At 31.8% G+C, this 13,952-nt stretch overlaps 1 protein-coding gene across 3 annotated transcripts in view; it reads right to left on the bottom strand.

Moving 5' to 3' along the window:
- Nucleotides 1-13,952, bottom strand: part of Map2k4 (mitogen-activated protein kinase kinase 4) — a 124,117-nt gene that overhangs the window by 38,008 nt on the left and 72,157 nt on the right. The window contains exons 4-5 of one of the 3 annotated variants that reach the window (XM_076869360.1): nt 12,871-12,990; nt 2,304-2,423 (exon numbers count right to left, since the gene is read on the bottom strand). In XM_076869360.1, coding sequence (XP_076725475.1) covers nt 2,304-2,423; nt 12,871-12,990 — 240 coding nt within the window. The remainder of the gene's footprint in view (nt 1-2,303; nt 2,424-12,870; nt 12,991-13,952) is intronic. The other 2 variants (XM_077110472.1, XM_076869357.1) reach the window with 2 other exon arrangements.

Raw genomic sequence — 13,952 nt, 5'->3', positions numbered from 1 at the left:
ACACAAAGTAATGTTAAATGTTATGCTTAATATATAAGGTGATCATCAAATCTGGAAACACAGGCAAATATATAATAGATTATTAATGTATATATTGTATTAATGAAATATATAATAATTTTATCTTTGTTTTTCAATTTCATGACCATTCTGTTATATAGCAGGGTTCTGGGATTAGGCTGCCTCGGCTTTAACCATCTACTACTTATAACTCATATATGCATCAAAACAAATTAATTATTTAAACTTTCTATGCTTCAGATTTATCATATGTAAAGATAAAGTTACACTATTTACCACAGAGAATTACTATAAAAATTAAATGTCATAATAAAATCTTGGCTTGACTTAAATAAACATTCACCAAACATTAACTACTATCATTACTCACTATCATTATAATTTGAGTGGTGGCAAGTTCTTGGATAATCATTGTTTGGTATATTGGAGGGAGATGGATAATTAATGTACCATTTCATATGCTCATCTGAATAATGAGTAAATTTTAGTCTAACTCAATTTCTTTTTATAGAATTATGAAAGTATATATCTTAAAATTAGTTAGCACATAAAACATTTAAATTTAATCATCAATTTGACAAAGTGATTAAATTTAACAATTCTATCAGTCTGAAACTTATGACTATAGTTTAATGAATTTTTAAAATTTAGCTATATACATACATCTCTTACAACTAAAATGTAGCTCAGAAATCATTTTTATTTTTCACCTGTTTTATTAATTCTTAATGATTAACCAAGATACATTGGTCACCAATAGATAGACTAGTAAAAGGTAGTAGAGGATAGGAAAGGCAGCAGAATACAACAGACACTAGTATGGCAATATGTAAATCAATGGATGTGTAACTGATGTGATTCTGCAATCTGTACACGGGGTAAAAATGGGAGTTCATATCCCACTTGAATCAAAGTGTGAAATATGATATATCAAGAACTATGTAATGTTTTGAACAACCAACAATAAAAATTAATAAAAAAAAGAAAGTAAAAGGTGCATGCAAAAAAGACAAAAGTCACATGCAACTATACTATCTTACAACTTCCTATACACTTTAGTTTATATTATCAGTTAACCCAGGATATATTATTAGCCTAGATTCTCAGAAATTTCTAAGAATCTTATTAATTTTGCTTTATCAAAAATAAATTACTTTTCCCTTGGGAAAAAATTTGTAAAAAATCTGCCAACTAAGATTCAGAGCAAGAAACAAAGCGATCATGAATTCACTTTCAGAACTATAAATGCATAATCAAGAGAGTACCTTTTTACTCTTGGTACTCTGGTAAACTGAATTGGCCAAATTAGTATTAAAGCTGGTTCCTGAAATTGCTAGTAAACATTTTAAAACAGTTTAGAAAATCCAACAAGCTCTTCTCTCTCTCTCTCTCTCTCTCTCTCTCTCTCTCTCTCTCTCTCCCTCTCTCCCTCCCTCCCTCCCTCCCTCCCTCCCTCCCTCCCCCTCTCTCTCTCTCTTTTGATACTAGAGATTAAACCCAGGGATACTTTACCACTGAGCTACATCTCCAGTCCTTTTAATTTTTATTTTGAGATAGGATCTCATTAAGTTGTTGAGGCTAATCTTGAACTTATGATCCTTCTACCTCAGTCTATTGTGTCATAGGGATTAAAGGCATGCATCACTGTTCCCAGCTTATAAGAAACATACTTTGACCAAGACCTTTAATTTAGAGACATCTGTGCTAGGAATGTGGTACACACTTGTAATTCTAGCAACTCCAGAGGCTGAGGCAGGACAATACCAAGTTTACAGCCAGCCTAGGTAATGAGACGACACCCTGTCTCAAAATAATATAAAAAAGGACTGGGGATGTAGCTCGTGGTATGGTGCCTCTTGGTTTGATCCCCAGTAGGAGCGGGTAGGAGAGGGTAGGAGAGCCCATTCATGAGACTTCCACAATTTAATTAATTTAGGAACAATGTGTGATAATATAAAATGTGAAAATAATTAAAGCAACAAGGGAAAATGTACAGAAAATAGCCTTTTCTCATTATTTACACCACAACCTGTTGTGGTTCTCTGAGATGTGAATAAAAACAGCACTGTCAGTATTTTTCAAGACCATGGTTTGAAGTGTTCTTATGGTCTGTTGTGTTGTTACTCCCACAGAAGTAACTCTGTCTCTAAATCTACTAAAAATGATTTTCCTGGAAGGTAATAACATTCTGTAAAGGACATTTAAATATGTGCATTTAAAACACCAGCAACTTCTTTATATAATCATATATACAACAAATAATTTAAAACCCAGGTACTTACTGCTAAAGTGATTTTGCCTAAAATTTCTTCTGGAATAACATCATCTAATACACTATATACATATTTGTAAAACTTATCAAACGAGGTAGACATGAGTTCCATACAGATCCAACAGTCACCCTGTAAAATAACAAATGTTATTCTTATAAGTTTTAACATTAAGAACCACCTTGCCTTTACTAAAAACAGATCCAGAATTAGAAAAGAAGCAATCTTATTTTTCTTTACTATATCAATTCTCAACCTAATGATAACTTTTGGTTCCATATTAAAACCCTGAGCCAAAAATTCTACTCAGGTTTAAATACAAACTATGTGGTTAAAACCAATTTTACACATTCTTAACTATATGGACAGGGTAAATTTTACATAGAAAAGTTTTGTCCTTTTATAAAAATTCAAACTTTGGCATAATTAAAAACAAAATTACATACATTCCATGTATGTATTATATGTCAAAATACATTCTGCTGTCATGTATGACTAAAAAAAATTTAAAATAAATAAATAATTAAAATAAAAACAAAATTACAAAATGTGTGGGAAAATTTTCACACTAGCAAAGAGATCATAAATAGCAATCTTGAGGGATTAATAAACTTCTCACGTTAGCCCAAAAAAAAGAAAGAAAGCAAATCAAAAACAAATATGTAAAGCAACCCTATTCAAATGCCACCTTCTTAGTGAGACCTACTCTGATATACAATACACAAGTTATTCCACTCAGTGTTCCTTTACCCTGGTATCAATTCTGTGCAACTCTTATCATCTGGAGTAAAATTATTATGTTTGTCATAGACCTTTCCCACTAGATATAACCTCCACCAAGATAGAAACTCAGTGGATACTTCTTAAATGAATGAAAGCTGGCTATAATTAAACTGAATCATTCAAATGCTGCTGGCAGCATTACAAAGTGTTTTGAACAAATTTAAAAGCAATTTTACAATAAAACAAGAAAAAATACAGTAGTAATACCCATTTGGCCAAGGTTTAACTTTCCATGGTTTTAGATACTTGTGGTCAACCATGATTCAGCAATATTCAATGGAAAATTTCAGAAATAAACAATTCATAAATTTTAAATTGTGCACTGTTCTGAGTCTCATGATGAAATCTCATGTTGTCCTGCTCCACCCCACCCAGGAGGTGAGTCATCCTTTTTATCCAGCATATCCACACTGTATATACCACCTGCCTGGTTAGTCAGTCACTTGGTAGCCATTTCACTCATCAGATCAACTGTCATAATACTATAGTTCTGATGTTCCAGTAACCTTAAGGTGTTATAATTGTTCTATTAATATTAGCTATTATTGCTAATCTCTGTGTCAAATTTATAAATTAAATTTTATCAGAGGTTTATACATATAGGGAAAAATAGTACATGAAACACAGTACATACAGGGTTTGATAATATCTGAGGTTTCAGGCATGTGCTTGGTGTTTTGGAATCTATTTTCTGCGGATAAGGAGAAACTACTGTAAATGTGTTGATATCATTTCACAGAACTATCCCATGACTGGGAATGAAACTTAAATACTCCATAAATTACAAAAAGAAATAAAAGAAAAAAAAACTAGAAGTGTAAAACAAAGGGGTTATCTAAAATTAAATTTCTTGACAACTATACAGTTCATGAGAGGTAGGCATGAAAAAATGAAGAATATAAATCAGAAAACAATATTATGTGCTTCTTGGCATGCTCCCCAATCTACCCTTCATTAGTGATGCTAATTGTGGTCTTCTAGTCCAGGTATTGTCTTATTTCTCCACCGTGCAGGTACTATTTTTACTTTTGCAACCAATAAGCAATCTCTGGGAAACACTTTAACATTCAAATACCTGATTCTTGTCAAAGTTAATATTTATTGATGATTTTTGCCTGAACCAATATTGATGTGATGTTCCAAAATTATAATGCCCCAACTCTACCACTCTATGTATATTAGTTGGTATTTCACATTCTATTGTTAGAAACTGTCTCTCTCTCTCTCTCTCTCTCTCTCTCTCTCTCTCTCTCTCTCTCTCATTAGTGTAGCCTAATTGATTCCCATTTTTCCAACGGCTTATAATTTTTTAAATTTTTCCACAATTATTTTGGCACCCAAATTATGCCAGACTTACAAGTTCACACTGGCAATATTGTCCTTATGAAATGCTCTGACATTTAAAAGAATATATTTCTAAGTTTTAGGCATAAAAATGATTTGTTTCTCCATCTACGCCCTTTCTGTCCTGTCATGGATCAAATAATTTCTTTGAGAAGCCCTAGTTCCTCTCATTGGTGAGAACTATGAAACAGTAAGACATGGGTCTTAGAAATGCTCATTGCTATTTAACTATCTTTGCTTCTATGAAAAGGCAAATTATAGGATAGTTGATTAAATCAAATGCTGATATTTTCCTGCTGAATGTGCAGTGTACTTGGAAAAGTTATATGTATATACATAGGTGTATCTCTAACTGTACATTTTCTTGGTAATAAATTTATATAGTCTGTAAGTTTAAAAAAAACAGGAAACATAATTATTCCATAAAGTCTGCATGCATATGAACAAGGGCTATGAATACCTTATGAAAGTAAAAATACCACCAGAATGGTGAACAAAATTATTGTAAGCCATTTTTATGTTGTTACCAATTTAGGAATCCAGCTGTATCCTCAAAGATTTTCCACCCTTTAATCTCTTACCCTTATGCCTAGATTGATGATCAATAAATTTAATTTTAAAGTTTAAATTGTGCACTGTTCTTTAAGGTAAACAGCTTGACTAACTAGTGATAGACCCATGAACAAAATTCAGTTTTCTGAGGTCTTTTCTTTTTACCATCAACATTTACAATGCAAGCTTATTTAAATTACACGTAGGAAGATCATACATTGTGATGGATACTGAGATGAAAACAGTACTCTTAAAAGAGGACCATGTGCTAGAACATTGATGGAGCTAAACAGCTACACAGAATAGGTTTTTGTAAAGCTTCTTTCATATAGTAAACTTTTATGTATTTTCCTAAGTCTAAGTCTCTAGACTTAAATATACCATCTCAATAAATTTGCTATAGTTTTGTTTTAAATTTTTTTTGTAGTTGTGTATGGACAAACTTTATATTACTTGTTTATTTTTATGTGGTGCTGAGGATTGAACTCCAGTGCTTCACACATCTAGGCAAGTGCTCTGCCACTGAGCTACAGCCCCAGCCCCATTACAATATTTTATTAGAGATAATTATAGAAAAACACTTAGGAAAACTTTAATAGTGGAAAGATTAAATAAAGAGTGAAAGGCCTGGAGAGGCACAGATCATTGGAAGACCTAGGTTTCATGAGAATATGCCTCTTTTCTGCATGTAGTTGGGGTAATAGCAGTTTGATCAATGTCTGAAACTGAAGGCAGGCAGCCCAGTGCTATGGAAAAGACTCTAGACTTGGTCCCAGAGGATCTACAATCAAGTGTGACCTGTATGTTTGGGACTGTGTTCAATTAATGTGCCAACAATGGATAAGGGAAACATACCTATGCAAATAAATGATATTATAAAATCTGGCATGAGAAGAATTATTATTGGATATGGGCTGCCATTTCCAAAAAATCTTGACTAATGTGGTGACCTTCTAATAGAATTGAAGAAAGAAGTTCTTAGGAAACATTTTCCTGCCCCACAGAATGAAGAACTTTGTTATCCATATTTTGGTAAGGCACTGAAAATATAAAAGGACTGGCAGTTTACTGATGTAGATGTGAGTTCTGTATAAAAATGTATAAATTCTTCTAAGGGCTCATTAAATTGCATGAATAGAGACGGGCCAAATAAATAGACAAAAGGAATTTTTACAATTAGAGATGAAGGGAAAACTACTCATAGTATTTTATTTCTCCCAAACTAGAAATGTTAGTATTTTTCTAATGTATACAAGTTGGTTTTGCTAGGTCAGACGGTACATTTCTAATAAAGTATTAGACAATCCAAGTACTTTATTTCTTACATCTTTAGATAAACATTATTATAAACAGGTTCCTGTTTATAATGGAAATTTAAATTATTAACTATACATGTAATATGTATTTTCTAGAAGAGGATAAAAGTCAAAGTTGTTTGGAAATGTAGTTATTAGATTTAAATCACCTTCTGAAATGCTAAAACCAACAAGTAAAAGAATATATTGGTGAATACGTTTTACTATTTTGATTTTTGAAGTAAACAATAAGATTTCTTAATAACATAGTTGTAATGTTCTTGAAATCAGACCTGTTCTTCATAAAAATAAAATGAATCACAAATCATTTCCTGTGGAAATCCCAATTGTCTAAATTGTTTTTTAACTGTCATATGTAATTTTATGCAAGTTAACTATATATCTTGGGCTTAATAAATTATAGGCTCATTTTGAGGTCCATTAATTTAAAATATTTGTTTAATATTAAATGTGTCTTTAGAGTAAATACTGTGACTTGGAATTAATTTTCCAATTATATAGTCTTCTGTATAACTTACTCACAATATCCTATGTATACCTTATATAATTTCCCTAAAAAAGAATAAACTACCACTATGGTATTAAACCAACATATAGGAAAAATAAACACTAACTGCTGCTTATGGACAATGTTGCTACTACTTGTTTTGTACATAAATATTTTACTTTTCCATATATTTATAGATTGCATTTCTTTTAATTTTTTAAATATATTTGCACTTAAAAAAAAGAGTGAAAGACCTGACTCATCTAGGTTCTCCAACTGTGTCTATTTACATAAGTCCAGGCCTCCTTGCTTCCTCATCTACTCTACCATCCTCAAAGAACTAGGGAAAATGTCAATTGAGTTAATATGTATAAAGCATACAATAAAGGACCTGGCAGGTACTAAAAACTATAGTTTTAAAACTGAAGGGAGAAAAGATTGAAAAAAAAAGGCAAACAAAAAAGAAATATATGGGAGCAGAGGAATAAAGGGAAGAAGTAAACAGAACTGAGGATGAGAAAAAAGCAATTTGGAAAGCAATTAGCTTCAGAGGATAAAGTCCTTGTAGTTTCTAAAAACTTTTCTTTCAGGGATTCCCTTTGGCCAAAACAAGACATTTTAAGAAACTGAAAAAAAGAGAAATGGCCTGAAGTCTGAGTTGCCTGAAAAAACAGTAAAAGCAATACCACTTTCATGTTAAAAGATAGAAAATAAATAAAAAATATATAAATCAAATGAAATAAATACAAAATAAAAGGAAATTTAAAAATACAAAAAACCCTAAAACAAAAAAATTTTAGAAGTCACTTCTCTAAAACACAAAGGAAGAAACTACTATATGTGGATTTACTGGGAAAAAAAAAAAAAAGTACACTCCTGAGATAACACAGGTTTCTGAAGATGAGATCTAGATACACTCAATAGCATATTTATATATCAACTATAATCAATTAAAATATAAAATGTTTAAAAAGATGCCATTTACAAAAGAAATAAAAATCAGGACTCCACCTGACAAAATAGACAAAAACTATAATGAAAACAACTACAATGTTATTAAAGGATATAACAAGAACCTGCCAAATGGAGAGGCAGAACGTTTACCCACATGAAGACTCAGATCATAAAGATGTCAAATTTCCCTCAAATTAACATACAAATTCAACTGAATTCTAATAGAAATTTTCGAGTTTATACTAAAACTTACATAGGAAAAGTAGGGTTAAAAGCAGCCGAGAGAGATTCAAAGAAGAGGGACTGACCTACTAAACAAAGACTTTTTTTATAAACTTATAACCATTAAAAGACACATATGGCAATAGAACAGATTTAAAAGTCTATGCACAAACTGAAATTTGATATGTGATAGCTGTGACCAAAAAAATAAAACAATCACAAAAGGATGGATTATTATTACTCAGCCATAAAGGAGAATTAAAGTATGCTGGTAGATGGATGGAACTGAAAACAAACATGCTAAGTAAAATAAGTCAATCCCAAAAATCCAAGGGCCAAATGTTCTTTCTGATATGCAGATGCTAATACACAATAAGGGTGTGGGGGGTGGACAGAAGTTCACTGCATTAGACAAAGGGAATGAAGGGAAGGGAACGGAGATGGGAATAAGAAAGACAGTAGAATGAACTGAACATAACTTTCCTATGTTCACATATGAATGAATGATCAGTGTAACTCCATATCATGGACAATCATAAAAATGGTTAATTTGATGTCAAAATACATCCTACTGTCATATATAACTAAAAAGAACAAATGAAAAAATTTTTTAAAAGGATGGATCATTTAATGAATGCTGCTGAGACCATTGGTCTTTCATATAAAAAAAAGGTTAAAATTAAATCATCAGCTCAAATCATTCATAAACACAAATATAAAAACTTCTAAGTGGATTTTCTGAAAAGTAAGTTTAAAACATTTTTGTAAGCGATTTTTAATCTCTTCAGTGTAGGTAAAAATTTCTTGCCAAAATCAGACGTGAAAAATACACACCAAAAGACCTATAAATTTAAATGTCTTCATTATAACTTATACTTCTATATGATAAAGAATATCATACCAAAAAGTTAAAAATAAGATTAAAACCTGAATTTGTATAAAGAAACGAAAGATCAGTACCCTGAATAATAAAGAAGTATGCTAAACTATTCAAAATAACAAAACTTAATTAGGATAATGGCAAAGGGATATAAATAGATAATTCACAAGAAAAAAATGTAAATACGTGGAAATATTCTGTACCTCACCAGTAATTAGCCAAATCCAATTTTAAAAGTCAGATACCATTCCAAACTCCTTATTAAGAGAAACATTTAAAATTAATATAGACCAGGAAAAACGGGATCTGTGACAGTAAATGTTTATGACCTATCCAATAAACATTACCTTTTATAATTAAAAACAAAATTTCCCAGTCTTTCATGTAGAGAAAGACAGCTAATAAAATGTCAACTCAAAATGAAGGTAATGTCACTAAAAATATACACTTCTAAGGTATCTACCTCAAAAGTCAGTTGATGATTTCAGGAAAACCCTTTCCATTCTTTTTTCCTTCCTTCCAGTGGCCATGACATAAACTCTGGGTGCCAAATGGACCATGAGGCATCTTAACAATGAAAACTACAAATTAAGCAACTACTAATCCATTGCTATATCATATATCATTAAGCAATCTACTATTTCCATTGCTGCCAAATGGATATAATTCCTGCTACAGAAATTCTTATTCATGTCTGGTAGAAATATTAGTCAGTTCAACCAGTCCAGAGAAAAATGTAAAAATGATCATTCAAGTTGAAGATATTCTTATTTGATCCAGCAATTAGATGTCCTGGAAAAATATTCTAAAGAATCTGTAACCTAGGTTGTCAAATAGACATGCAAAACACTATTCATTTTCTGCGCTGCTTACAGTTGCAAAAAAATTAGAGATAATCTGCAAAGGGACTCTTTAGAAATCAAATATGGTCTATTTAGTCATTTAGAATGCTACAAGATAATTAAAATAAGTTGAACAAATCCACCTATATTTATACGAACAAATCTTGAAACTATGTTGAATAAAATATACTGTGGAAGACACATCTAGGATGATTCCAGTTATGCAAACTTTGAAAATGCATAAAGGCACATTGAAAGAAATACACGGATACGATTAAAAACGATGGAAAAACATAAATTACCAACTTCAATATTAGGTATTATTGAATAAAATTATGGAGCTTTCAGAGGCTCACTATTACCCTATAGCAAGATTAATATCCACACAGCAGCAGCAAGACCAAGAAAAAGAGCATCTCTTAAGTTCCTAGTAGTGGTACAAATTATGTGAAATTAAATCACTGGAGGGTCTCTTTTCTAATGGTATATAAGGTAAGGTTAAAAAGTTCCAGTAAGCATACATTCATTTCCATTGTTAAACACAGAATTTCACCTTTATCATTGGAAATGAAGGTAATGTCACTAAAAATATACACTTCTAAGGTATCTACCTCAAATGTTTCTCCAAACACTGTTTGTTTTAGCCTCTGAAACTTCAGGAAACACACTGTGACTAATCTCTCTTAAAATATAAACTTTCTACTTTTCTAAAACTTCGTCTTATTATTGAGAAGTACATATTACTTATTTGATTCTAAGATGTGAAGGGAAAGTTAATATTTCATCTACTTAAGTATTCTGCTCAACTGTGTAGCATCTAAGCTTTCATCCTATTTCACTCTAACATTTAAAAGTAGATTATTTTTTACATGAAGCTAAAAGCTTTTCATCCGTGTACCAACTGAAATAAAGAAAATAGTGAACATTTTGTCTCTGGAGTCCTGTTTTTTACCACTTTTGTTCAAATTAATACTCCAAATTTTGTTTTCCTCTCTAGAAAGAGGAAATAATGCCACCAAATCTCCTGAACTATTGGGAAGACAACATGTGTAAAAACAATAAGCATTCAACATACGCTGCTGCTTACAGCTGCATCTTTCACGTCCTTTCAACCTACGATATAAAACCAAATTTTACTCGACTATTCATGACAAGAAAACAAAAAAATACAGTTCAGACACTACTCCAAGCTTTCTTTGCTTTGTTTCCATTAACTTGTCAATCATGGAAATCATTTACTCCGTCTTCCTTTCATAAAATCAGACTCCCACATAATCTTGGCCTGTGGCTACATATTTAAATGCTGCCTAGGTGAATGGGAAGGGAAATGAACTACTAAATTCCAGCACTATGGGGCTGACTTGGGAACGAAGGTAGAACTGATGAGAGCCCACAGTGATAATGAAGAGCCTTAAAAAAGCTAACTGTGCAACCTAATTAGAAGAAAAAAAATCTCATTTCTTCCCTAAATAACTATTATGCCTAAGAATATAAGAATATATTCTGCCTAAGTCAATTGCTCAGAGGATTTAATGTTGGTAAAGAGTAAGTATATAGTTTGGGGATAAAAGAAGGAGGAAATAGATTCTTCTACAACATGAAGAAAGTTTCAGATTAATGATCTTATGAACATTATGACATTATGTAATATTTAGGTCAGGATATAGTCATGAACATACATACTATACAGTGTAACACTGAAATGAAATGATAAAGAAACTTAACAAATTCAATGCATCTGGTCATAAAAAAGAATATTTAAGTCATTAAAAAGTTCAAGGAATAGGAAGAAAGTACATGATTATAGAATTAAGAACTAGCAACTCAATAAAAAAATGGGCTCTATCATGAATCACAATTATTATAGTTATCTATTAAGATCACAAAAAAATACATAAAAATTTCAAAATTAGATTAAGAAACAACTAACTTTAAAGGTCTTTTATATCACAAGATCTCACATATTTCTATTCAATGCTACATTCAACACTATTTTAAAAGAAAAATAGAAATTTTAGGCAAAATAGTGACAAAAACACTGAAGTCACACTCTTTATAATCAGTTCCCCAAAAGAAGAGAAGAGCATGTGCCTATAATTCCAGCTATTTGAAAGGCTGAGGCAAGAGGATCGCAAGCTCCAAGGCTAGCCTAGGAAATTAACAAAACCTTGTCTCAAAATAAAAATAAAAAGGCCTGGAGATGTAGCTCAATGGCAGAGAACCCTTCAATTTCATCCCTAGTATCAGAAAGAGAAGGAAGTTTTTCCCAATTCCAGTTCATAACAACCTCATCAGCTAATTTTAACATTTTCAAGATGAGAATGGTATTAACATTACATGAAATACTTAATTCAGTTCTATAAGACTAATTAAATATCCCAACTTATGACAGTCCAGAATGGTGTAAGATAACTTCATTTGCTTACAGTTCCATCTTTACTTCTAGCCCTAACTCATTTCATGGTTAGACAGTGTATGACTTAGAGTGTGTAGGCTGACAACTAGAGGCAGTGTTGGGAGAGAGAGTAACTAGAGGGCAAAAGAAGAAACAATCATGAGATCAAGAAATCAGAGTATTAGTTTCTACACAAAACTCAGGCTAACAGAATTAGAAAAAAAGAATTTATATTGTAATTGTTAATTATCTATGTCCAATGGGTATAACTGAGGATGGCAGGGGGCAGCGGATAACACAGTAAGTGTAGATAGAATTAAGAGCAAAAGTGAGTAAAAGTACTGATATTGAGATTTTGTCAAGTTCTTAACCAACAGAAAATATTTGTAAATGAAGAAAGAAATTACAGGACTTAAGAATGACAGTCACAAGTATATATAAATATACTTATATATTTATATGTATGTATATATGAGAGTCACTCCTTAATCAAAGGAACAATGAGGGGCTGGGGTTGTTGCTCCACGGTAGAGCATTCACCTAGCATGTGTGAGGCCCTGGGTTCAATCCTCAGCACCACATAAAAATAAATAAAGATATTGTATCCAACTATAAAATATATATATATTAAAAAAAAGAACAATGAGTGATAGAAGTAAATATATAGTTTAACAAGGCTATATATGAAAATAGAGATAATTAACTTATTACTAACATATGGCATTTAGATTAGTTAATGCTGCCATCCTCTTTCTTTCTATAACCAGATATTTATCAGCTAAAATCCAAACAGTTTATTCCTACCTCTCTGAAGAGTGCACCATAAAACTGAACAATGTATGGGCAATCACTACTCCGCATTACTACATCCAAATCCATAAGAAGTTGTTTTTGTTCTTTTTCATCCACTGTTGACCGTATTCTCTGGGGAAAAAAAAAAATGACAACAGATGTCATAAAACATAAAACAATTTAAGAAATTTGAGTAAAACCTCTACCACGGTACTGAAAATTACCAGACTTCACAAGTACTAACCAGATATAAAAATTATCATCCTTTTATCACAAAAAAAAATTATGAAAATAGTACTTGGAATTTCTTTAAATGGTACAGGACTTTTGAACCACAGCATTGACTAATGATGTTGGAAACTATGCAAAAAAATTCCTAGGCAGTGAAAATTAACACCCACATGCAAATATAAAGAAAATCACGAGTTAACAGTTTTCACATAAATAATTAATCAAAATATTTAATTAAAATACATATTTTAAATTGCCATTTCAGAACTATATGGGATTTAGACATCCCATGCAATAACACCCCTCTTTCCTCCCTAGTATCCTCACACCAAAAGCATCGTCACTGATGGAAAACAAAACACAAAAAGTATATAGTGTAGGGGCAATACTCAAACAAGAATCCAAGTCTCTCAATTCCTAGACTGGGAGTCTTCACTGCAATTTCTAGACATTAACAAAAAGTTCTGACTATCTAATTCATGAGTCAGCATAAACCTATAAAAGAAAACCTAAAAATGAAGAAACAGAGGGCTCTTCTGGTCTACTCCTAAGCTGATGCAGTACTCCTCTGCACAATGAAGACCTGGGACATATCTGTAACCAAGCTCTACCACAACTTCTCTGCAGATTTCTGAGAGACTACCAAATACCATTCATGTCTTCACCGCCCACCTCCCAACCAGGAACAGTAAAAAACATGTAGGTGTTCAGAGAAACAGTTCCCAATGCACAAGAGAAAGGACACAATCAAGTCCAGAAAATGTGAAACATTAGTAATGGAACTATAGTTTAACATGAAAGCATGCAAACAACTTCTGTTCTCACTTAAAAAGTTCACAACATCACATCGCGCCACTGGATAC

The sequence above is a fragment of the Callospermophilus lateralis genome, chromosome 11 (genome assembly GCF_048772815.1).
Source record: "Callospermophilus lateralis isolate mCalLat2 chromosome 11, mCalLat2.hap1, whole genome shotgun sequence".
NCBI classification, from domain to species: Eukaryota; Metazoa; Chordata; class Mammalia; order Rodentia; family Sciuridae; genus Callospermophilus; species Callospermophilus lateralis.
The sequence above is the reverse complement of the archived record's forward strand: the minus strand, read 5'-3'. Positions and strand labels throughout refer to the sequence as shown.